Raw genomic sequence first — 26,524 nt, forward strand, 5'->3', positions numbered from 1 at the left:
TGGATATTCCATAACTATCTTAAATTCAACTTATTCAAAATGGAACTTCTACTTTCTTCCATTCCTTCTAGTCACTGCTTCATAACCTCAGAGTCATTCTCAACCCTTCCATCTTCCTTCTTTTTCCATATCCAATAAATTTCCAAATTTTGTCTGTTCCATGAAATCTCTCCCTTCTGTTCCTTTCTCTCTACTTACTTATTTTCTGTCCCAATCCACATTACCTCTCACCTGGACGACTATGAGTCTCCTAATTGCTCTTCTCATTTCGAGTCTTTCCCTACCTCTAACACCTCTTTGGGATAGCTACCAAATCAATTCTTAAAACACAGATCTGAAATATTCATTCTCCTATCCAAAATTTTTCAGTGTTTCCCCAGTGCTTAATCTTTCCCACTCTGCCTCTTGTCTGCTAACAGTTTTGGTATTGTTTCTCTGTTTCATTCTTACTAGACTGCTTGTCATTCCCTATATGTGACATATTTGTCTCCTGATTCCAGGCCTTTGCCCAAGTGACACCTCAGGTTTGAAATAACCCTCTTGAACACTTCTAAAGAACCTTAGAATAATATATTTTGTCTTAGATTTCTTACCATTTTATAGAGATCAGAGACACTAATTTGATCAGAATCCACCACTTCAAAGTCCTTTCGAGGAACTAGGTCCAAGCCCAAATGCCTATTAAAGAGAGAGAAACATCAGAAGCACATAATATAAGTCCACATCTATCTATTTTATGTGGTTATATAAGGGACTCCATATTCTATGATCCTTGGAACCCAGAGATTCAAACTTCTTGTTGACAATGCTGAGTTGATACAGGCAAGCTTTGCTCAACAAATGAAGCCGGGGATTTTGTGACTAATAAAATGTCAATTTCTAAGTTCTGTTTCTTCCTGTAATTTCAATTTAATTATTCATCTGATGACATTTTTTATAGCAGATTCCTTGAGTGGAGTAAGAGTGAGTTTGTAGTAGGCTAGTAATCACTAATTCACCCTAGCTTTCTTTTTTCTTCCTCTTATAAACTATTGACTTGGCTCTGCTATACCTAAGATTATTCACCAGATATGAAAACTGCAGAAGGACCAAGTTAATTTGTCACAAAGTGAAACATGTTAAGAATACTACCTAAAGGTGTTAAACCAATATGGAGATTTTAGAGCATCTTAATTCATTTTCAACCTATTTGCATTAATATTGGCATAATTTTCATCAGAGAGACTTGGCCATATGTAGCTATAACATTTTCAGAAAATCTGCAGTGCAAGTTATTACAGTGGAATCATATATTTGCAGGGTAGGTTAGGTTCTAAAGTCAGCGCAAGGGTGAAAATTGCATGTAGTCAAAATTACCTTTGGAAAATCATTAAAATATGTTGTTTTTTCCCCAATTTTATTTTATTTTCAATTCCAAATTCTTTCCCTCTTTCTACTCCTCTCCTACTCATTGAGAAGGCAAGAAATATCATACCCTTTATATATGTGAAGTCATGCAAAATATATTTTTGCATTAGCCACATTCTGAAAAAAAGATAAAACCAAGAAAAAGAAACAAAGAGAAGGAATATGTTTCACTCTGCACTCCAGTTTCATCAGTTCTCTATTTGGAAAGTGGAGAACATTTTTTATCATGAGTCCTTTGGAACTGTGGTGAATCATTGTATTGGTCAGTGTTATTTAGTCTTTCACAATTGATTTTCTTTATAATACCTGTTACTGTGTAAACTGTTCTCCTGGTTCTGTTCACTTCACTTTTCACTAGCTCATATATGTCTTCCTAGATTTTCTTTATTTTTTTTACAGTAAAATAGTAACCTATCATCTTCATATACATAACTCATTTGGACATTTCCCATTTGAAGGGCATCTCCTCAGTTTTCAGTTCTTTGCCACTATAAAAAGAATTGCTAGAATTCCTTTTCCTTTGATCTCTTTGGGGTGTGGACTTAAAAGTAATATTGCAGGGTCAAAGGATATGCATAGTTTTTCTTTCTTTCTTTCTTTCTTTTTTTGATTTTTGGGTATAGTTTTAAATTGCTCTCCAGAATAATGGGACTAATTCACAAGCTCCATCAGTGTGGCTATTTTTGCACATTCCTATAGCACGTGTCATTTTCTTTTTCTGTGAAATTAGACAATCTGAGGGGTCTGAGGTGCTGCCTTAAGAGTTGTTTTAATTTTTATTTCTCTAAATATTAATGATTTAGAGAACTTTTTTCCAGTATGGTATCTTTTATACAGATATCACTAGAAAGGAGCTAGAATCTCTTTAAAATAATATGGTTGGTATCAGAAAGTAATAGGATCTAAGATAGTTCTAATGGAAACAACTGACTGAAAATTATATTTTTCATGGGAGAAAAAGTCATGCTACTAACAGATAATGGAAACCAAGATATCTACCCAAAGGGAAAAAACATTTAGATATAAGGAAACTAATGACCAGGGAAAATAACTCTTGCAAAAATTTTACACGTTAATGTTATGATATTTGAAAAGATCATAAATTTTTCTTATTATTATTTTTATCAGGAGGCAAGACAGAACAAAGGAGTCAAAAGAGGGACTTTTTTTAACCAACCAGAAATGATCAGCAGGCCAGTTAAGATCACCTCCCTTTCTCCCAGTCTAAGCAAAGTAAACAACTAACTGAAACTAATGCTTATAAGAACCTGATGTTTTGCAAAGCATCTTACATGTAATCCTTATAAAAACCATGTAAAGAAGGTGCGGTTATCATTCTTCATTTTACAAATGGGGAAACTGAGGCTGATTGAGAGAAATTGTGATTTGCCTATGTGCCTGAAGCAGGATTTCAACTCAGATCTTCCTGAATTCAAATCCAATACCCTATATCTCTTAGCTGCCATAGACTGTTTAAAAGAAAAGAAAGTTTTTGGATATGATGAAGAAACCTGAGAATCACACAGTATGGTGGAGGTTGTGGGAATGTTTCTCATTTCATCCTTATATTGTGGAACATATAGTAAAGAATGGACACACAATAGTCAAACCATTATCTCTTTCTTTCTATGGCAGTTGTAAAGTTGAATTCAAATAAGTTTAATATATACATGACTTGATTGCCCTATACTTATGAAGATGTATTACAGAGTTCTTGTAAATAAAAGAATCTTTCTCATACCTATGGATCCAGAGGTGATGGAAAAGGATAGAACAGGATGGTTTTACAGCTGATGGATGAGGAGAAAGAACCCATATATTCTAGAAGGAGAAGCATGTATTCTTATCTATCCAATAAGACTACAAACTTCTCAGGTCAAAATGCTGCCATATATTTCTTTCTCTTTCCCTATAACATATGCCATGATGCTAATAGGAATTTAGCAAAGACTCTTTGGGTAAGAAATAAACTCGATGAATAACATTATGAGGAAGAACTTTCCACTGCTCTTCTTATCACACAATTCATTAACAACTTGATGACACAGTGAACTTTACTAATTATTGTATAAGGAAATCATGGAAGATGGAAGGTATTTTTATCCCTATCAGTTTATACTGAGCAATTCTTGCATATCAGGTTGCTAAAGGTTAACATCAACACTAATGCCAACTAGTCAATGTTGCTAACACTATGTGATAGGAAATTGCTAAGGAGAACAAACCATTACAGTCTACTTTTAACTGATATTAGCATTTCTAATTCTACAGGTTCTTCCTGTGAAAAAATACCTCTTACTTTTTTAAAAAGGTGACTGTGTGTTCTCCAAAGTACAGAACTTATTAATGATATTCTCATAATGAAAAGAGCAAGAACCTACTGTTAGTCTCATAAACAGAGTCACGGCATGATGTGATGGAAATTACATCAAATTTGTGAATCAAGAAGACCTCCTATTTCTAATTCTTACATTCATTAGGTATAAACTACATAGAACAGGAAACTTAGGGTCTATGGCAAAGTAATTTTTTCCCTGCGCCTTTTTCCCTCATTATTTGTAAAATGGAGTATCAATACTTACATTCTTTACCTTGCCAGATTGTTATGAGGAAAGTGTTTTTGACAACCTTAAAGTTTTAAAGGAAAGGTATGACTTTATGTTGTTGTTATTATTATTACTCTAGAAGTTATTGGAAAAATAATACTGAAAACCAGACAAATTATTTTAAAGATAAAACTAAATCCAGTGTCAGTACTGAGTTCCTTCAACACATATAAATGAGATGGTTGATTATAGATTCTGTTTCTCTCCCTCAAGGATCTAAGTCTCAGAGCAACTGTGGACCACATTCCATTTCTTTAATCTGCTGCTCTTTATTTCTTTGAAATAACTTTAGATCTGTGGCTTCAAAAATTGTATTCTAAGTCAGTAATAGTGGAAGAATAAAAATCTAGTAATATTCTCATTCAATAGCTTTCTTGTTTTGAAGACCATCTGAAATTTTGCAAAGTTTGAAAGTTATTCTCCAATTATGGGATGACATAAAATATAAACTTGGGAAAGTCTGATTGTTATAATTAGGAAGCCAAGAATTCCAATACAATGACTTGTATTAGAATATTGGAGAGGATGCTTTATTGATGCAGCATATAATGATCCTTGATATGTCATAATAATAATTCTGGAGCCAAGGACACACTCTATAACTGAAGAGTTCTCAAGTTAATCCTCACTGTTTCTGAAATTTAATACCATGGTATTCATAGCCCAATAAGTGAAAATTCTAGAGCTCATCAAAATCCCCCAAATCTATCATCACAGCAATCATTACTATAATCAGGATTTCTTTCTTTCTTTCCTCTGTTAGTATACTCTTGGAGTTAGGTTAGGGTCTAAGAAAGGACAAGTTAGTGGCTCATATCTTGTCATTGTCCTGCTATACATATGGATATAACATTTTGGTCTTACTTAAAAGTTTTATGAGGGCAATAAGGACTCCCCCACTTTGATTCATCTCAAATTCAAATGTCTGTAATAAGGGCCATAATCAATGTCGTTTGAGAAGTGTTCCTTGATGATAAGAAAGGATGCATAGAAAAAGAAAGCATACATAAAGAAATCTCCCTTGAAGGGAATAAAATTGGTATTAAATTCCTCAAACATTAATGATTCACTAGAGAACTCTTCAGTTATAGAACATACCCTTGGCTCCAATACCATCACTGGAAAAATCCAAAATAAACTTCACTACAGCAAGAAGAGTACTAGATGCGACCTCTTCACTTTGTAACTTTGTTGTAACTTTGATGAGAAATATGTGAAAGTCAACTCTAATGACAGAACATTTTAGCAGATTTAACATTAGGCTAAATCTCAGGACTGTCATCATTGGTCATACCTCGATTCCCCCATCTAAGAAGTGAGTGAGAATAATACTTATAAAAAGCCAAATCAATGCTTACAAATAGTTGTTTATCTACTGTTTGTCTGGGGTGAGTAGGAAAGACTGTTTCCTTGGATATTCTGCTATCTCTGCCAGAAATGTGTGTGGGCTGACTTATTTATTAGACTTATTTATAAGGCTGCTTTACAGAAATGGCAATACATAAATTCAAAACATGCAGCAGCAGCAAGCTTTTGTGACTGGAGTTAAAATGAAAGATACAGTTCTTCATTTTTATACAAAAATAAGATATAGCATGGCCAATACCTACAAATTATTTGCAGGGCATTTTGACATTTAATATTCATTTCTAAGGTTCTCATATATACATATCTATCTATCTTCTATCGATCGATCTTTCAATCTATCTGTCTGTCTGTCTGTCTGTCTATCAACTTATCTATCTCTGACTCTACCACCTAGTTCAAGGCACTAAAAAACTTTCATTCATAATGGGTTTTGAAGTGAAGAAATGACTAGTTAGAGAAGAATTATATCAGTAACATCTAATCAGGTAATACTTTCTTCATCTTTCAGAGATTAAATTATAAAATATTTATGCTTTGACTTCAGAATATCTGCAAGGGAACCTCTATGACACTTAAGTAATCTGTTTAGTAGTATCACTAGATAATTAAGGTATAACTTCCCTCCCACTTCTCATTCACATCCAGTTCCTGACTTCTGAATATATGCTTTTCATTCAGTTATTCCACATGGCTTGGAATAGTGTTGTCCACCTAAAAATGACTTATGTAATGAAATCCCACAGGGTTTAGGTCAGTTTTTTTGTGATATTAAAATTCACTTAACTGATTCTTCTAGGGTTACTCTGGGAAGATAACAAAGAATTTCTCTTCATTTCAGCTTCAAACTAAAAATAACATTTTTTTTTGCTTATTTGTTTCTTTTTTTTGTTGTTGTTATTGTGGGATTTAAGGACATTCACATTCCATTTCTGACAGAGAAACCAAACCCAAAAGAGTTAAAAAAAACTAGATATGCTTAAAATATGACTTAAGGTTAAAGTCATTTAAGTAATTAGAGTCAAATATGCTACTTAAAGGCAGAAGTTATATAGAAAGCAAACAGGATTGGAAGTTTAGAGTTCAAATTCTATTTGCTATTTAGTAGTGTACATCACTGGACAAGTCAACATTTCTCTAAGCTTTAAGTTTCAGTCTTCTTTTCTATAAAATGGAGATTTGTACTGTCTCTCTGACATGGTTGTTTGGGAGGAAAAATGCTTTATAATCCATATAGCTTACTTAAGTGCAAATCATTACTATTGTTCTATTGACCACTAGATACCTTAAATTCCATTACTCATTAGGCCATTCCTCAAATAAACAAATTTCATTTATCCATGGACTGGTAGCATTTTGTATATTGAATCACTGAATCAACTCTGTTTGAATTGGGTAAGTAATTTAAGAGCTTTGGGACTGTTTTCTTAGCTATATAATGAAGGAGTTGGAGTAGATTATGTGTGAGATTCTTTTCAGCCTTAATTTTATGCTCCTATGATGTAGTTCCATTTTGAACTTTTGTTTGGAAGCAATTGGGGTTAATTGATTCTCTCAGTGTCACAAAGCTAATAAATGTCTGAGGCCACCATTTTGAATTTTTGGATTTTACTGCTGTGCAGGATTCTGAAAGCCCTGAGATTATTTTAGTTCCAATTTTCAATATTTGTGGCAAATGCATATTTTTCCTCTGGCAATACATAATTTAAGTTTAATGGAAGCTTTGGAAAAAAATACCTGAATGTGATAAATTTATACAAAGCTCTTTAATTTTATTTAATTTCCGCGTGAAATCTTATGTTTTTGAGAAAGTAGCATCACAAAGTATCAGAGGCAGATGTTTTCATGTGTCAGATAATATTAATGGGCTAATGCAACTCGTTTGTATTTAGTGATGTAGAATCACTATATTGATGAGATTATGGGATAAGGAAAATCTTTAAGTAGGAGGGTACTTTTTTGAGATAGAAAATACGTTTGTTGAGTACCTACTGTGTGTTAGACACATGGCTAAGAAGTGAAAATATAAATGGAAATATAAATATAAAGAAGGAAGACAGTTTTTTTCCTTAAAAATCTTAAATTCCTAATTGGAGAAGACAAAACATAAAAGGCAGCTAGAAAGGGAGTCAAGAGGGCAAGGCAGAAAAATCCCGAGAGTCAAGAGTAGAAGTAGGCATCAATATAGGGACATGTTGAAGAAAATTAAATATATAATTTTTACTCTTTGAAATTTTTATGCATAACTTCAATATTTCTTTAAAGGGCTTACAAGTTTTGCTCTCACAAAGGTGCAACTATGTAAGTACAGGTTTGTACCTGTTACAATCTTCAACATTTAAATTTGGTATAGCATTAAATTGGCTTTATAGCTTTACAAATTAAATAAGTAAACAAATATAACACAGGTTGCAGGGACTTATTTTCTCAGCATTAGACTGAAGCATAACAAGCAAATCTCATTAATGAGATCTTAATTGCTAATCTAATGTTCCTTCTCCATCCTTATTCTTCTTGCCATTGTTGATCACTGTCTCCTCCTGGATATTCTCTCTTCTTTAGATTTTTATAATATTGGTCTATCTTGGGTTTCCCTTCCTATGTGTATGACTACTTCCTCTCCATTTCCTTTGCTGGATTATTCTTGTGGCCATACTTACTAAATATGATCTCCTCATCTCCAATGGGTTCAATTATCTCTGTGCAAATGATTCTCAGATTATATATCTAGCCCTACTCTATCTCTAAAATCAAGATCAAAGAAGTCTTCTCAAACTCAAATATGTTTAAAAAAGAGCTCATGACCCTTTCTCCTCACCTTCCATTCTCATCAATCTTTATTCTCAGTCTCTGCTATTATTAGTCAAAGGCACCACCATGCTGGGAGTCTCTACTATTGGTAGGTACTACTACTGGTGCTCCTTGATTTCCGTCTTGTATTCATGTCACAGATTTCACAAGTTTCCAAGCCACCTTATTTCTATTTTTATCACATCTCTTGTATATTTGTCCTTCTCCCACACAACCATCAAACTTTGGTGAAGTATTTATCATCTCATACCTAGAATATGGCAACAGCCTTATCTTCCTGCCTCAAGTCTCTTTCTACTTGAATCTACTTTCCATTTAGGTGCTAAAGTGATTTTTCTAAAGAGCACAACTAACCATGTTACTCTCTCCTCCTACTTTCTTACCTCTAGGATCAAAAATAAAATTCCTTTTGGTATTTAAATCCCCATCTCCAAACTTCTTGTATTTTTTTCTTCCATTCTCTCCTGTACGCTATGATTATATATCAATGGCTGCATTGAGGACACTCCACTTCTTAACTGCTTTTTCACTGACTCTCCCTAATGTCTGGAATTCTATCCATTTCATGTACCGACTTCTCTGGGCTTCCTTAAATATTCATTCAAATACCTCCTTCCATAGAGGGCCTTTCCCAGTCCCTGTGATTTCTAGTACTTTTTCCCTCCAAATGTCTGAATTCTCTGAATGAATACTGTATCCACATAGTTGTTTCTATCTTTAGAATATGAATATGCACAGGGACTATGTTTTTATTTTCTTTGAATCTCCAGAGTTTAGCATAGTGACTAAAACATAGTAAGTACTTATTAATACTTGTTGACTGGCTGACAATTCTGTCATAAGTTACACTGTGAAAATTCTGGTTTTATAGATTTTTGTATCTTCAGATGTACTGATGGGAAAAAAATGAAAAAAGGCAGTGCAAAGGAATTATGGTTTATTTGTACCTTGAAAATAATTGATTTTGTTTTTGGAACTCTTATCCTTCACTGTAGAGGACCGAGACTTAAGAGTCCATAGAGTTATTAGAGAATGTATATTGTCAATATTTTTAATTAGAGTACCTTCAACAGGGTCTCCTATCCGTTACTATTTTCCAATATTGCAAAGGAGCTAGATAAAGAGTCTTTGCCTCTTTGGGGACATCAAAATACTATCCATGAGATCAGGCAGCGATTGAAATCAGGATATTTTTGGATCAGTGCTTTTAATTACTCTAAAGGTATCTTTGAAAGGAAGGTCCACCTTTGAAATAACAATATTCTTCTGCTGATACTGTATAGTGACAAGTCTCCAAAGTTAAACTTGAGTAGTGATTAATCCTGTCTTCCACCCCTAGGAAACTGCATAATGAACTAGAGATGGAGAAATCAATTAATTGGCAAGAACTTGCTAAACACTCATTATGTGGTAGGCATTCTCATAGGTGTAATTGCTCCTTTTGATCTTATAGTAAGTATATCAAAATAAGACTTTTTTTCAAACATGGTTCATATGTGGATTTGCTTTGTAAAAAGTTTCTATTCAGGAGTGTATGTGTGTGTGTGTGTGTGTCTGTATGTCTGTGTGTGTCTGTATGTGTGAATTGGTGAGATACTAGGTAGTCATAAACATTTTTTTAAAAAAAGGGTATCAATAATAAAATACAAAGAATTAAAAAGGTCAGAAATTCAGACAAAAACAAATGACAATTTTGTTACTCCCAAGTTAAATTGAATACTCACTTTTAAAAAACCAAAACTCTATATAAGGTGAGATCATAGATTCATATACATTATTCTGTTTTGTTCTTCTTTGCCTATTACACATTAAAATATTTGCTGATTTTCCCCTCGTTGGCTCATTCTCAAGGTAGCCCAGCTTCCATTTTTGCCCCTTGCGGGCCATCTTTAAGAAAGGCCACATGGAGAAAGCAAAGGAAGGAAAACAGGAAGGGAAAGGAGGAAGAGAGGAATAGTGTATGTAATCCTGGCTATGTGACTTGTGCTCCTGTTTCCATCTGGGGAGGGAAGGTAATCAGCCTTGGGTGCCCAGAGCAGCAAAAACTGCTCTGCCAGTTTCTTCATGAATTTTATCCTTGGGCCCAGAGGAAAATAATTCACACATAGGTATTGGATGGCATTCATCTTATGATATATAAATTTTTTAATATATTGCAGTCTTTACTACTTTATGTGATTTTCTCTAAGCTAATTTATTTATAAGTTGACATGCATGGTGTTATTTTAGAAAGTTTATTTTAGGGGAATGAACGGTCATACTCAAGTATGACTAACTAGAAGAGTAATAGATCAAAATATCAAAGAAGATATTTGGCAGAATTTTCTTCCATGTCCTGTCTTCTACTCAATTTAGTAAAATGATTGTGCTAATTAATTATATTTACTTTAATCCTTAAGGTAGTTTTGTCTGATTTTTGTTCTTCATGGTCTCTGTTAGCCAAAATAATCTCAAAATTCTCTAATAAAACAGAACTCCACATTAATAAGACTGACCTGTTGTATCATGGAAAACTATTTATTATTTTGTGCATCTAATGTATCCTTTAGGAAGGAATATGACAAAGCACATACAATTTAGATCTATAACTCTTGGGCTCTGCATAGCCAAACATCACATACATAGAATTCCCAAGTTGACTTTTAGATAGTTTGTTTTCAATTGAGATCATTATTTACATATTAATTTTCAATCAAATATTTATGTGCTCCTCTCCCCCCTCCAATTTGCACTGTTCTCTATTTTCCTTATAAAAGACCCACTTATATAATGAGTGATTTAAAAGAGAAGTATAAGAATTACAAGACCAATGGAAAAGTAAGAAAAAGAAGGTTGCAGGTTCTGGTATAATTTTCCTGTCCCAAAGACTCAGATTTTCTTTGCAATTGCTATACAAATAAATGACACCTAAAAAAAATATGACATGAAAAAGAATATTTGGCAGCATAAAACCCTTTTTGTGAAATCCCTTCAGATTCTTATTCATTGTACAATCATAGATTTAAATATTCAAAACTATAATGCAATAATAAAAATGATAAGTATTACATATATGTATAATTTATATAGTGCTTGAAGGCTTGCAAAGCACTTTCCATATATCTTATTTTATCCACACCACAATCCTGAGAGATAACTTGCCTGGGGTCACCCAACTAGTAATAGATAACATTTACATAAGCACTCATGTGTGTCAGGCACTGAGTGAAGTGCCTTACGATTAAGATCTCATTTGAGCTTCACAACAGCCCAGGAAAGTAGAGGCTATCATTTCCCCCATTTTACAGATTTTATAGAACTTAAGTGCCTTTTGCAGGTCTTCCTGATACCAGGGCTGGTGTTCTTTCCTGCTTTTCTTTCCCTTTCTTTGACCTCAACTGTTTTACTTAATTTTTTTGTTCAGTTATTGATCATGTTTAACATTTTGGGGTCTCTTTTGGGGTTTCTTGGCAAAGATACCGGAGCGGTTTGTCATTTCCATCTCCAGATCATTTTACAGATGGGGAAACTGACACAAACAGGGGTAAGTGACTTCCAGGGTTACACAGCCAATAAATGTCAGTATCAGAGACAGAAAAAAATTCTGTGTAAGAAGGGTCATTCTCTAACTAAAGAAACTTTGCCACCTTGCAAATTCAAAGAGAGCTGAATAGTTATAAAGTAGTTGGAGAAAATATTGAAGTATAATCATACTTACTCATTCCCCCAGTCTAGGCGCACTGTGATGTGTCTCTTAACCTCTCGCACCTGATCCTGAGTAAGGTGACCAGAGAGTAGCTGCCTCCGAAGATCAATAAGTTCATTCATCACATGACGTAATTTGTAGAAAAGATCTACTTTGTGTTTCTGTAAGGGAATTTGGGGAAAAAAGAGGAATAGAAAAGGGAGTGGAAAAAAAAAACAAAGAAATCTAATTAAAAATACAAAATACACACATTTCTCTGATCTGCAAAATGGGGATTCAAAAAATAAAACTGTTTATTCAACTCTTTTTCATATAGACTTAAAAACTTTGTTAATCCTTCATGTGCATGAGATCCCATAAATATATTCACAGGTTTCAAAATACATCAGGAAAATGTTGGCTAGAAAATGAAAATAATGTAATTTTACACTGCATTTTTTTTTTGATTGTTTAGCTAGTTTAGAGCTAGGCCCTTAGTTTTGTTTTATTTTCCAGGTTTTGTGTTTTATTTTATATGACCCTATTTGGGTGCATTTTACTTTTAGACAAAACCAATCAGAAAATTTAAAAATAGATGGACTCTACAGCTTAGTTCCCTGAAAACAGCTCTGGAATCTTCTGTAGTACAAGTTTTTATAACCATAAATGCCTATTCAAATCTATGGTATGAAATAGGTAGTTTTAGTAAATATTGGGTAAAAAAAAACCAAAATAAAACAAAAAATGATTGTAAACATCAAGTTTGTGTGGGTTGGGAAGAGAAAATGGAATGGTGATTGTCTATGAAGACCTATTGTCAACATTAAATTTCAAATCATACCATTAAATTTACTGTAGGTTTCCAAAATTCATCTAGTTTTCTAAAGAGAATTTTTAATAAGTATTATTAGCATTAGAATTTTCAACCTCTTCCTCCTAGGAACAAATTAATCTTTTATTCTTGATGACTAATGATGAGTATGAACTTCATAAGAATAAAATGGAAACATTTTCATACACTTTACTGTGAACATCTGTAATATTTTTATTGCTCAGGTTTTTTCCCTCATATCCGACTCTTCATGAATCCATTTAGAGTTTTCTTGGCAAAAATACTAGAGAGATTTGCCATTTCCTTCTCTATCTCATTTAACAGATAAGGAAAACTGAGGCAAACAGGGTAAGTGACTTGCCCACAGTTACACTACTAGTAAATGTCTAAGTCTGGATTTGAATTCATGAAGATGAGTCTTCCTGATTCCAGGTCTGGCATTCCACTTTACCATCTTCTATAGTATAGTATAGTATAGTATAGTATAGTATAGTATAGTATAGTATAGTATAGTAATCTTACCTTTGTTTTTTTTTTAGTCCATTTCCTACCATGAGACAATTTCTAAGTGATATTACAAACTGAATAATAAGTCAGAATTTTAAAAAAATTAGAATTACATATCCTTACAAACTAAACCTAGAAGTTAGAGTGCTCCCACATTTTTCTTTGTTGGAAATAAATGCAATTTTCTTTAGCCACTGATATTAATAAATTAAAATCTCTATTTTAATTCTTTCTTTGCAGACATTCTTCATTCAAAACAAAGAGGAGAAGGTATGGTGGAGAAGCACTACTCATGTAGAAATTAGGAATGAGAGAGAGGAAACTTGATGGAGAGTATTTGAATTAAGGACAATGAAGGAAGAGAAATAGATGTAGTTTTGTTACTGCAATATACTCCAAACAAAAAGAGAAAACCTGGTGAAGAGTCTGTATAAGATCTTGTGGTTACAATTATCTAGATATCTGCTGCATCATGCTCTCTCTCTCTCTCTGTCATTTGCAGAGCCATTATTAATTTCCTGACTTGTCTTAGTCGTAATTTCATTCTTCAGAAGGAGAAAGTCTATTCTGCATCTGATTCATATTAATAGGAAGGAACTGACCATAATTTATGGGAACCCTTGGTGGGGGCAAAGAGAAGAGACTTCTGAGAGTTTGTAATGGAGAAGAAGAGGACACTTGGCATGTGCTCCAGATTTGGAGAAAGCAAATTTCAAAGAATTCAGAGAAAACCTAGAACTAAACTGTTTTGGGAAAATCAGACTAAGAGGAATGGGAGATGTTCAGGAATGAAGTGCTTTTCATCATATTTCCTCCTTCTGACTCTCTAATTTCTTTACATAAACATACTTTCTTCAGATATAATGCTTCTCCAACAAACCTCTCTTTTATCTATCGCCCCTTTTTTGTGTGTATCATTATTGAGAACCCCAAAGAAAGAGGTACCAAGGAAATGATTACAAGTAGGAGAAAAATGGGATTTGTCTAAAAAGCCTAAAATGGGTACACAGAGACCTCACCGATTAAACATCTTACATTAAAAAGAAAAAAAAAAAAAGAAATGTATCAAAGAAGATAGAAGCAAGGTCAGTTAATAGGATGAAGCTAAGAGCATGTCATGGTCCTGTGAAAATAGAATAAAGAATTCTAAAGCTCAGAAAGAGCTGAGGCTGGAGAGAGAAATTCAGGAAAATCCCTCCCCCCCCCCCAAAAAAAAAACTCACACCAAAACTATGTTTGAAATAATTAAGAGATAATTGATTGCCAAGATATGGAAGAAAAGACTAAAAAGAGCTTCTTATCATACTTATAAATTTAGATGATCAGATAAACATTTTTAGGTACTGAAAGTGCTCGTAGATGTGACTGCTGAATAAGTGACAATGATATCTGAATGATCAAGAAAAATGGTACCAGGGGCAAAGATTTTTACGGGTTAATGTCAAAAAGGGAAGAGAACAGAATTTATTAACTAGAAGCCAGTAAGTTTGACTTGGACTTCTGAGAAAATTCCAGAATGGATCATCAAAATAATGCTGGTAAAAATTTAGAAAGAAAAGAAAAGATTACAAAGACCTTGCACAGTTTCATCAAAAACAGGTTAAGTTCTATCAACATTAGATCTCAAATTGTACTGCAAAGCAATAATCATTAAATAATTTTTGTACTGGTTAAAAGAAGAGAGAAAGATCTATGGGGAACAAAATGGGTACACAAAAATAAAAGAAAACAAATACAATAAGCCCAAAGTCTGCAGATATTGTGGGAAAGGATCACTGTTTGAAAAATTTGCTGGAAAAACTGGACAGTCTGGCAATAATTAAATTTAGATCAACATATTACCCAACATGCCAAGATAAGTTCCAAATGGATATATCACCTAAATATATAAGATTATATCATAAATTAGAATAGTGAAGAAACCATTACTTTTTACATCTATGGAGAGAGGGGGAAAACCAAGCGATAGGAAGATTCACAGGAAGATAAAAAAAGATACAAACAAATCTAAAACGGTAAAAATCATAAGGGAAATAGGTGACTGGGAAAAATTCTTTGCAATGTTTCTCTGATGAAAGTCTCACTTCCAAGATCCATAAGGACCTGATTCAAATTTACATGATTCATAGCCATTCCCCCAATGGAATAGTGGTGAAAAGGATGTGAACAAGCAGTTACCAAATAAAGAAATTCAAGCTATCCCAGTCATAAGAAAAATGCTTTAAATCACTAATAGAGAAATTCAAATTAAAGCAACTTTGAGACTTCACTTTATACTCATGAAACTGTTAAAGATTACAAAAAGAGGAAAATGACAAATGTTGCAGCACTATTAGGAGAACTGTGAATTGTTCCAGGCATTCTGGAAAGCAATTTGGAACTGTGACAGAAAGTTACTAAACTTTGTAGACCTTCTGACCTAATTGTACCACTATTAGGTCAAAGATTGAGGATGTCTACATATAGAAATGTCTATCAGCTCTTTATTGTAGTACCAAATTGGAAACTAAGTGGTTAAGGAATGGCTAACCAATTTGCGGCAAAAATATGTAATAAAATATTGTTGTGCTATACAAAATGATAAATAATCAATTTCAGAGGAAGTGGGAAGACATGAATTGATGCAGAATGAAATGAGCAGAACAAGGAGAACAATTCATGTAGTGATAGCAATATTATAGAAAAAAAAGCAACTTTAGAGTCTTTAGAACTCTGGTCAATGCAATAATAAACCAGGAGTCCCAAAGAATGAAGATATAATATGCCAGAAGAAATGAACTTAAAATGCATAAGGAAATATACATTTTTATATATGACCAAATATGAATTCATTTTGCTTGATTATGTAGATAGATACTAAAAGATTTCTTTTGTTTGTTTTTAATTTTCTCAATGGCAGAAGGGTTAGTGAGGGCAGATTAATTTAAAAAACTCATTACTTGAAAAAGAAAGACGATATCTGAGTGATCAAGGAAAATAGTACCAAGGACAAAGGTTATTTAGGACTAATTTAAAAAAAGAAAATAGAATTTAAAAGCCAGAGGCCAGCTGGCTTGATTTTGACTCCTGTAAAAATTCTAGAAAGAATCTTTAAAATGATGTTGGTAAAATTTTAGAAAGAGAAGAAAAGAATAAAAAGAATAAAATCCAATGATATTTTCAAAAGAATAATAGAAAGTATAGATAAAAAAATAGATCAAAAGTAGGGATTGTTTCAGAATTTTATTTATAATTTTAGCCAGTGCCTGGTACCTGGTAAGTGCTTAATAAATGTTTGTTGATTGATACTAAACTAATCTTATTTCCTTTTTTTTTAATGGAATTGTTAAATTGCAGATAAGAGATATGGATGTAATTTATTTAGATTTTAGCAAAACTTTTGATAAAATATTACATTCTAACCTTGTGGAGAAAGCATAGAACTATAGAAAAGATGATACGGATAGTTGGCTAGACTGAAAGAATGTTTGATGATTAAACAACTAAATGGCAAGTGTTCTTTAGGGGAACAATTTAGAGACCCGTGTTTGGTTCAGGGATGTATAACATTTTTATCAGTCATGTGGATAAAAGCAAAAATGTCATTGTTATAAAGTTTTCAGATGAAAGAATTTTGGGAGAATACCTAACGCATTGATAACAAACACAAGATCTAAGAGGATCTTGACAAGATAGGATATTGGGTAAGAATCTAGTAATAAGAATTTTATTAGGTATACATATACACAAAGTTATGTATCATTGATATTAAAAAATCAATTTCACAAATACAAGACTGAGGAGATATGGTTACAAAGTAGTTGTTCTGGAAAAGATAGTAGGGTTTTAGTGGATCATAAATTAAGCAGAGTCAACAATGTAACAATCTATGGCAATCAAAAAAGCTAGCGCAGCCCTGGGCTATGAGATAGGTGAAGATTTTTTTGCCATTGTTAGAACTCACCTGGACTGAGCTCAGTTTTGAATGCCATAGTTTAAGAAGGACGTTGATAAGCTGAAGAATGTCCAAAGGAGGGAAATCAGGATGTGAAGGACTTTGAGTCCATGCCACAAAAGGGCTGATCAAAGGAACTGTGTCTTATCTTAAAGTATCTATCTGATGGGTTGTTTTGTGGAGGAGAGATTAGATTATAGAATCTAGGCCAAAAAAACCAATGGTTTGAAAAGAAATAATAGGTGGAAGAAGAAGAAGACAAGTTTTGGCTTGATAATAGGAAAATCTTTCAAACAATACAGTTCTCCAAAAGTGGAAAAGACCTTTTGAAAGGTGGTAGGTTCCCCCCACTCCGGAAATTTTCAAACTGAGGCTTATTGGGCATCTTATGGTGGACAAGTTAGAATACACTGCTTCTGATTTCTCTTCTAACTCTTAAATTATGTGTTTCTGTGACTTTTTTCCCTGAATATAATCATGAATGCAAATTAGCAACCAGTAGCATCAGCTAACTTATCTGGGAAGTTGACAACCTGTGATAAAAATGTCAGAAAGACAGAATTATAGAATTGGAAGGAAAGAAAGGGTCTTAGAAATTCTTTATTTCAACTCGGATCCCTAGAATCTTTAACAAGTTGGCCATGCAGCTTCTATTTGAAAACTTTTCTATATGGGGAAATTAGTTCTGCCCCAAGATTTTTCCCTTACATAGGACTGACATAGGTATCTGTGTTGCCAACTAATCCCTCTTTTATGTGACATTTAATTTATGTAAATGTTTTTACATAAATTATTTTAATATTTTAATAGAAATTTTAATTTATTATTAAACTTGGGAGGGCTATACTCTTTATAGGAATTTATTTCTAGTTGGAGGATCCTAAAAATGAATCTATAGCATTCCTTTAAGGGACACATAAATGCATTCCTTTTTCAGTTAATTATCAAATTGAGAGTATTCAGTAAATTCAGCTAGAATTGCTTTAAAAATAACAAAATACACCAAAGCCAATATCCCAAACAGCAAGATGATAGAGAAAATACAGCACCTGTGGATTTAAACAAATGTAAGTAGGTGTTTAAGCCATAGATTGTTGGACTAAAGCTAACACAGCATGTATTGAACACACACACATACACATACACACCCCTTGCTATCAGAGGATCAAAATTTAAAGGAAAACATTTAGAAATGGTTTGTGTAACCCTAAGTTATTAGGCTAGGTGGTGCAATAGAATTCAGGAAGACCTGAATGCAAATCTTCACTTCAGACATTTACTAGCTGTGTGATCCTAAACAAGTCACTTAACCCTCTTTTTTTTTTTTTTTTTTTTTTTTCAATTTCCTCATCTGTAAAATGAGCTGGAGAAGGAGATGGTAAATGGCAAACAATTTCAGTATCTTTGCCAGGAAAATCCCAACTAGAGTCACAAAGAATCAGCCATGAGTGAAAGGGCTAAAAGCCATGGAGACAGCCATCAGACTTTAGAAATGGGCAAATCAACTCTGTCTCAGAGTTGAACAGTTTGTTAATGTTTTCTGAACATGGCTTTTGGGACCAGTGAGGACCAATGAGCCTCTTAGAAATCTTCTATTTTGAAGAATGAGGACAGTAGAGAGGATCAAGAATATACATTTGATCTCTGGATACCTGCTGCTGCTGGGCTACTGTGCTTCCTGTTTAGTTAGGGGAGGAGCAGATGGAAGAAAAGACAGCTCTGACCCTCCTGGCTGGGAGCTAGAAAGTGTTCAATGCTTATTTAGATCATTTATCTAACAATCAAGTTCCACCTTAAATTATCATGTATGTCTATGTATCTGATTATAAATTTTAAAATACCTGGTGGCCCAATGTATTTTCAAAAGATTAATAACAGCTTTTAGAGAGATTGGGGAAGAAATTTTGACTCTTTTAAAGAAACAGGAGACAATATTCCTTTTTCAGTACAAGTTGAAGATCAGGAGAAAAGTATATCCATATCCCCTCTTAGCCTTGTGAACATGTTAATAAGGATGAAATCTATTTCTCCAAATTACTAATTTTGTAACTTTGTAGATTGTAAATCAACACAATTTCTGTTATTGCAGAGATTCCTTTACTTCATTTCTCACTTAATTATTGTTGTTGATTTTTTTCTAGTTCAATATAAAAAAAATTGTAAGCAAACTATTCATTCGTTTTTGGGTGATAGGAATGATTCCTCCAACTTTTCTTTAAGAAAGAGAGGTATACTTTAAATATAACCCAAAGACAAATGAAAATTTCCCATGTGTTGGGGAACTTATAAATAAACCATAATGACATAGCTCTTTTTTAAAAAAAAATTAGTACTACAAAAAATTTTGAATGTTTTCTCACAATATTTCAATGGTATGCTGTGAGGGTAAAGGAGAAGACTACCTAGATCAGTTGTTCTCAACCATTTTTAGTCTTCTTACAGTCTGATGTTCAATCTTGCTCTTCTCACACTCCCCATTCAAATAAAAAGAAACAAACCAGAATTTACCAAGAACATACATCAAAGAAATTAAAAGGTTCTATGAATTTGTCAAGCTATTCTGAGAATGATTTGTAACTATGCTCACTAACTTACTGAGCTGCACATACCCTTTGATCCAGAGATACCACCTATATATTTGTACTCCATATAGATTAAAGAAAAAGGAAAAGGACACACATATATAAAAATATAGCATCTCTTTTTGTTGTGGGAAAGATTGGAAACAAAGGAGGTGTTAATCAACTGGGGAATGACTGGACATATTATGACATATCAAAATAAAAGAATATCATTTTGCTGTAAAAAATTATGCAAGGGACAGTTTCAAAGAATCCTGAGAAGACCAAGGCAGTTATTGCAGTTATCTTCCATGCACAGAGTGTTGGGCCAGGGATCAAGTTCAAATCTAGTCTCAGGTACTTAGTAACTGTGTGACTCTGAGCAAGTCATTTAACCCTGTTTGCCTTGGTTTGCTTATGTGTAAAATAAACTGAAGAAGGAAATGTATCTTTGCCAAGAAAATCCCAAATGGGGTCATGAATAACACTGAAATGACTGAACAACAAAAATATACAGAAGCAGTAGAATAATTTATATAGTAACAGCAATATTGTAAAGACAACTTTCAAAGACTTGAGAACTCTGAAAAAAAAAAAACCATGATTGACCACGATTCTAGAGAATTAATGAAATCTGTTATGTGCCTCCTGAGAGAGGGGTAATGGAGTAAATGTGGAAAAATATACATTTTTAGACATGGACAAAAAAAAGTTTTTTGCTTTGTTTGACAATGTATATTTATTCTAAGGGTTTGATTGTCTTTATTTATCCCTTAAAGGGGGACTATAGAGGAGTAGAAAAGAGAGAAAATAAAAACTTGTTAAATGGAAAAATTGTCATTAAGTTGTTAAATTTTATCAGAATACAGTCAGATAAATTGGAAAGTCTTGATTCTGTTTCTTGTCAACTAAGTTTTATTCCTGATATAACTTTTGAAAGATATATTTGTATATCAATCTTCCAGTTTATTTCTTGCTTTGTATTTGATTGAGAACAGAATTGAGAATACTGAATCACAGAGATAAGTTTCTATAAATAAAATTAAATTTAGCCTTGTGAGCATGTTTAATAAGAATGAAATATACTTCTCTGAGTTACAAATTTTGTAACTTCCTAGATTGGAAAACAATTCAGTTTCTGGTTATTGCAGGGATTCATTTACTTCATTCTTCACTCAATCATTGTTGTTGATTTTTTCAAATTCAATATAAAAATGATTTTGTAACCAAAAATTATTCATTTGGTTTTGGGTGGTAGGAACTACTTTTTCATCTGTCTCTTTCCATTTTTCAGATGTTCTATTATGACCCCTCCCTATTTCATTTCAGCCCAGTCTTTTCCCTGTTTTTCTCCAATCCAAAAATCTTTTCATTAACACTGCTACTTTGGAATTATTTCTGTAGAATAGATATTTACTAAACATTCTCAGTACTCCTAGGGGTATTTGAATCCCACATTAAAACTCCATGATCTAGATGCAAGACAACATTATTAAAATAATCACCCGAAAGAACATCTAGTTGTTTCATCAAGAATCCCCTTTACAACTTTCCTGAGAAAGATTTTGGGAAGATGTTGGATTAGGTTGGTAAATGTCAACCTTTCCAGATTTTCCCACAACAGAATAAATTTGCCACTCAGGGAGAACATAGACTGGTGAAAAATCAAAAAGACTTGGGGCAGAAAAATGGGTCCTTCTCTTCTGAAGATCAGATCTGCAACTACAGGCTAGCTCCACAGAAACACCAGATAGGGACTCTGGCGGCTACCTGGGTTTGACTGGAGTCTCATTGGGAATCATAGAAACTTTCACCTCCTGTATAGCTTTAGGAGTTTGAGACTAAAGAACTGAAGACTGAAAAACTAAAGAACCTTGGCTGATTAGGAATGCTCAGCCCAGCTGTGCTGCTGAGATGGGCCCTGGGCAAGAAGAAACCAGCACACCTGTGTATGAAGAAGCAGTGGGGCAGGGACACTGCTGGCTGCCAGTACTTACAGAAGAGGGGAGTTCTTAGTTTGGGGTTCCAGTTCAGAGAGGAGAGCTAATGTGATACAAGAGGCACAATCCTTCCACTCCATGATAGAGGTACTTCCACTAATGCTTCTCATTAAGAAAAAAAATGAACTGGCAATGAAGAACCTAAACATACAAACTTACTATGAGAACAGAGAAGATCAGGATTCATCTTCAGAGGAGGACACTAAAGTAAAAAAAGCTTCTTCTACCCCTAAGAGTAACATTAAATGGCTTCCTGCCCAGAGAAAATTTATAGAAGAACTCAAAAAAGAATTTAAAAATCAAATGAGAGACATTGAGGAAAAATTAAAAGAAAACAAAACAAAACCATCCAAAAACAAGATTATGAAAAAAATAATCAACTATTAAAGGAGATAGTCTTAAAGACAAAAATAATTCTTTGAAAAGTAGAATTGGGCAAGTGGAAGCTAGTGAAGTTATAAGAGACCAAGAAATAACAAAACATAATGTAAAGAATGAAAAAATAGAACAGAAAATAGAACAGTTTATAAGAAAAACAACAGAGCTGGAGAACAGATGAAAAGAGAAAATACAAGAATAATTATCTGAAAGCTGTGACCATAAAAAGAACCTTGACAGAATAATGCAAGAAATAATCCAAGAAAATTGTCCTGGAGTAGTAGAGCAGGAGGAAAAAATAGAAATATAAAAAATACACTGATCACCACCTCCAAGAGATCTTTAATGGAAAACACATACATTATTGCCAAATTTTGAAACTCCCAGATCAAAGAGAAAATTATGCAAGAAACAAGAAAAAAAAATTCAAATATGTGGGAGCTACAATTAGAATCTTACAAGACTATCAGGAGCCACAATAAAAGATCACAGGTTGCAGAATTACATATATCGGCAATCAAAAGAGCTAGGCCTATGGCAAAAAATATGTTCAGCAAAATTATCCATACTATTGAATGAAAAAAATGCACATTAAAAGAACTTGCAGATTTTCAGGAATTTCAACCTCAATAGAAAATTTAAACTACAAGAGCCAATATCAAAGATCAATTTCAAGGAACTTAATATGGACAAATTGTTTATCTTTTTTACATGGAAATGTATATCATATGTTTAAGACTGGTATCAGCAATTAGGTAGCTCAAAAGAAATAATGGGACAGAGTTAAGGTAAAAATAGTAATTATGTTATACAAATGAGATACAAAGGAAGAATAGATACAGAGGCATTAAAGGGGGAAGAGGGCTCATGGTTCTGAAAACCTATTCACATCAGAATGGATTAAATAGTAACATTACATAAATACCATGAAGAGTATTGGTATGAGGGATGGGCGATTGGGAAGCAAAGCACAGGGAAGAAGACAAGGGAAGGATTCATAGTTGGGGGAAGATTAAGTAATAGCAAGGCAAGTTAAGGAGCACAATTAAAGCAAAGATTTAGTAAGGATAGGAAAGGGGTGTGTATGTATGTGTGTATGTGTGTGTATCTGTCTGTCTGTATATATATCCATAAATATATCCTCGTTTAACTATAGCCTGCTTCAGGGATGTGGGAGGATGAAAGGGGAAAAAGGAATAAAGTAAAAAATATGTGCAACAGAGAACAGAACAACCTACAAGGAAGTAAAGATGTATACTCATGAATATAATTTCTTCTACTATTATATATCCTTTCTTGAACTGGTAATTTTTTATACCAGGATGGTACATGTGTCCTGCTTTCTAGAGCCCCCAAGTTGGAGTGACAAAATATACCATTGCTTTCTACAGCCCCCACGTTGGGGTGATTAAAAGATTGAGTCCTACTTTCTAGAGCCCCCAAGTTAGGGTGACAAATTGTACTATTGCTTTCTAGAGCCCTGACACAGGGGTGATTAAAACTTAAAACTTAAATGACTTGCTGAGGCTCAGCTAGTAAGCGTTTGAGGTCAAATTTGAACTCAGTTCTTCTTGACTCAAAGCCCTGCACTCCATTCAACTAGTTGTTTATTGTGATAGCTTTTTATGGGCCGCAATTTGAAGAAATAACTTATGAAAGGATATATTGGTATTCTTTAGTCAGTCAATTCCCATCATGCAAAAACACAGTTTACTTCAGTAGAGAAGATTGTTCACCATAGAATAAGGATAACTGCTTAAACTAAGTTTTTATTCACATTCATTTTCTTTTCTTTTTTCTTTTGGTCATTACAGTCTAATATTTAATTGGTGCAGCTACTCATATATAACATGAAATCAAATTATGAAAACATAGAAGGTTTTTACCCAACTTATTCAAGAATGTGTTTGGCATGTGTGTTGCTAAAAGTTCAACATTTGAATACACGTCAAAAATACCTGCAGAATTTTAACATAGATGTGGAAGGTAGTCAGAGGAAATGACAGATTTAGACATATTAGAATACATCCTGATATATTTAATGAAGCAAAAATGCCAAGAAGAATTTGCTTCATCACTGTTAAAGAATTCCTGCTGTAAAACTGAGCTTTAGTGTTCCAGAATTTGGAGTGCAACAAATCGGTATACTTAGGAGAAGAGTAGTACCTGCTAAGGGAGTACAATGGCTAAGAGGGCTCTTCCTAAAATTTCCTTGGGGCAGGAGTGGTGCTTGCTTCTAGTAAATAGAACTGATAACTTGAAATGTACAGGGAGACTATTTTATTTCCTTGAAGTATGAAACACCAGGCGCAAGAGGAATTGATGTACAAATTTTACTCAGCTCCTTTCGCTGACTTCAAGGGAATATTTTCTTGGCTATTTGTTATTTTAATGTTGCATCTTTTTAATTTGTTTTCTTAGTTTTTACTTAGAAAAGTTGGTTTCAATTGTGCTTTGTGCTAAAAATTGGTTTCAATTGTGTTTTGTGCTCTACTGGGGATTGGTGCATTTAAGAAAATATATATTTATTTGAATCCTCTTTCTACTAGAGCATAAATTCCACATTTTTGGAGTTAATTTGAATTATACTCACTCTATCTTTCCTTTGCATATAGTTGACATGTTATGAATAGTACTTTAATGACTATATATGTAACACTCCCAGGTAAGTGGGATAGTTCCCTGATGGATATCCCTGTGATTCTGCATAGATGCAGGGAGACTTGACTCCTGATTGGCTGAGAGTTATCTAGACCCAGGATGGTACATGTGAGCTTGTGAAAAGACTTCCAAGAGATTGAGTAGAAAGAGAATTGGGAGAGAAGGCAGCAATGCAATGCAAAGAGCTTTAGTCATGTAACGTTTCTTGATTCACATTCCTATATAGTGACCATACAATACATAATGTTATCATTATATACTATTGTATAGTGAATTTCTTTTTTGAATCAAAAAACCCATTTACTCTAATGTTTACTACTGTCTATGCTAAAATGTCTAGCTTCCTCAATTTTTGTTTAACAGTTTACTTTGGTAAACATTTGCTAATTCCATGTGATTGTCTCATACTATGTTCAGCATTTGGCAGGAGGGGATTAAGCAGGGAAAAAGAAAGTTAATTGTTATCCTTAAGGTATGGGGCAGGACTGCTTTCCCTGAAAAATAGTTCTTATTCTGAATGTCCCAAAGAGCATCCTACACCCAGGCTGGTAATATTTGATGTGCAGTAGATACAACTTTAACTTCATATTCCTCTTGGAGATAAGAAAGCAAAGGAGTTATAACCCAGTCATAGCTGTCTCCTAAACTCCACACAGGCAGAAATCACAGTCTCCCTGGGAGCCATTGAGTGGAGTGTGCCAGATATTATCTATCTAAATAGGTCCCTGCAATACAACTATTCTTGGTCCTTGTGCTTCAGGTGCGACTCTTAAATATAAATTAACACTAGATGAGTGAATGGGATCCTTACTTATGGCGATCTTAGACTGAGCAAGCATTGGCAACCCTGAACAGACTTCTAAATAGTTTCTTGGCAGTGGGGGAACTTTGGAACTAAACGCTCAATATTTAAAATCTCTGCTTCCAAAGCAGACTTGAGATTAAAAGAGAAGCAATCAAATGGAAATAAATCTTTACAGTCAGAGCAGCTAGATGGGATAGTTGATAGAGCACTGGGCTTGGAGTCAGGAAAACCAGAGTTCTAATCCAGCCTCAGACACTTTAGCTTTGTGATCCTGTTCATGGTTTGTTAACCATGTTTGCCTCAGTTCCTCATCTGGAAAAATTAGCGGAAAAGAAAGGGCCAAATACTTCAGTTTCTTTACCAAGAAAATCCCAAATGGGGTCACAAAGAGTTTGATGTGACAAACAATAGTACAAAACCTCTGCAGCAACTTTCTCTGATAAATGTCTCACTTCTAAGAAATATGTTTCAAATTTATAATAAAAGGGGTATTCCCCAACTAATATGTGGTCTAAGGATATAATCAGTTAATCAATAAGCATTTATTAAGCACCTATTATATGCCAAGCACTGTGCTAGGGATTGAGGATGCTAAAAGAGGCAAAAATCCTTGGCCTGAATTGAACAATCTAATGTCTATATCAGACAATTCTCACAAGAAGAAACCCAGATTATTTAAAGCCATGCAAAAAAGAAAGAAAAATAGAGAAATGAAAATTAATGAAATTCTGATAGCAAAGATAGCAAAAATGGAAAATGATAAATGCTGATCGGTTTTGAAAAAATGGGTATCTTGTTGCAGTTTGGGGAACCTATGAATAGATGTGAATAGATTCTAGTAAGCCATTTGGAAAGGTTACTAAACAGCATGTATCCTTTGACCCAGATATCCTACTGCTAGACCTATGAACTAAAAAGATCAAAAAGAGAGGAAAGAGGATTTTTGTGCACAAAAATATTTAGCAGATCTTTTTATGATAACAAAAAACTGGA

At 33.6% G+C, this 26,524-nt stretch overlaps 1 protein-coding gene across 1 annotated transcript in view; it reads right to left on the reverse strand.

The window, feature by feature from the left end:
* Positions 1-26,524, reverse strand: part of DOCK3 (dedicator of cytokinesis 3) — a 500,037-nt gene that overhangs the window by 189,131 nt on the left and 284,382 nt on the right. The window contains exons 6-7 of the mRNA XM_031958628.1: positions 11,887-12,035; positions 594-678 (exon numbers count right to left, since the gene is read on the reverse strand). Of these exons, the coding sequence (XP_031814488.1) occupies positions 594-678; positions 11,887-12,035 (234 nt within the window). The remainder of the gene's footprint in view (positions 1-593; positions 679-11,886; positions 12,036-26,524) is intronic.

Source organism: Sarcophilus harrisii, chromosome 1, assembly GCF_902635505.1.
Source record: "Sarcophilus harrisii chromosome 1, mSarHar1.11, whole genome shotgun sequence".
Lineage (NCBI taxonomy): Eukaryota > Metazoa > Chordata > Mammalia > Dasyuromorphia > Dasyuridae > Sarcophilus > Sarcophilus harrisii.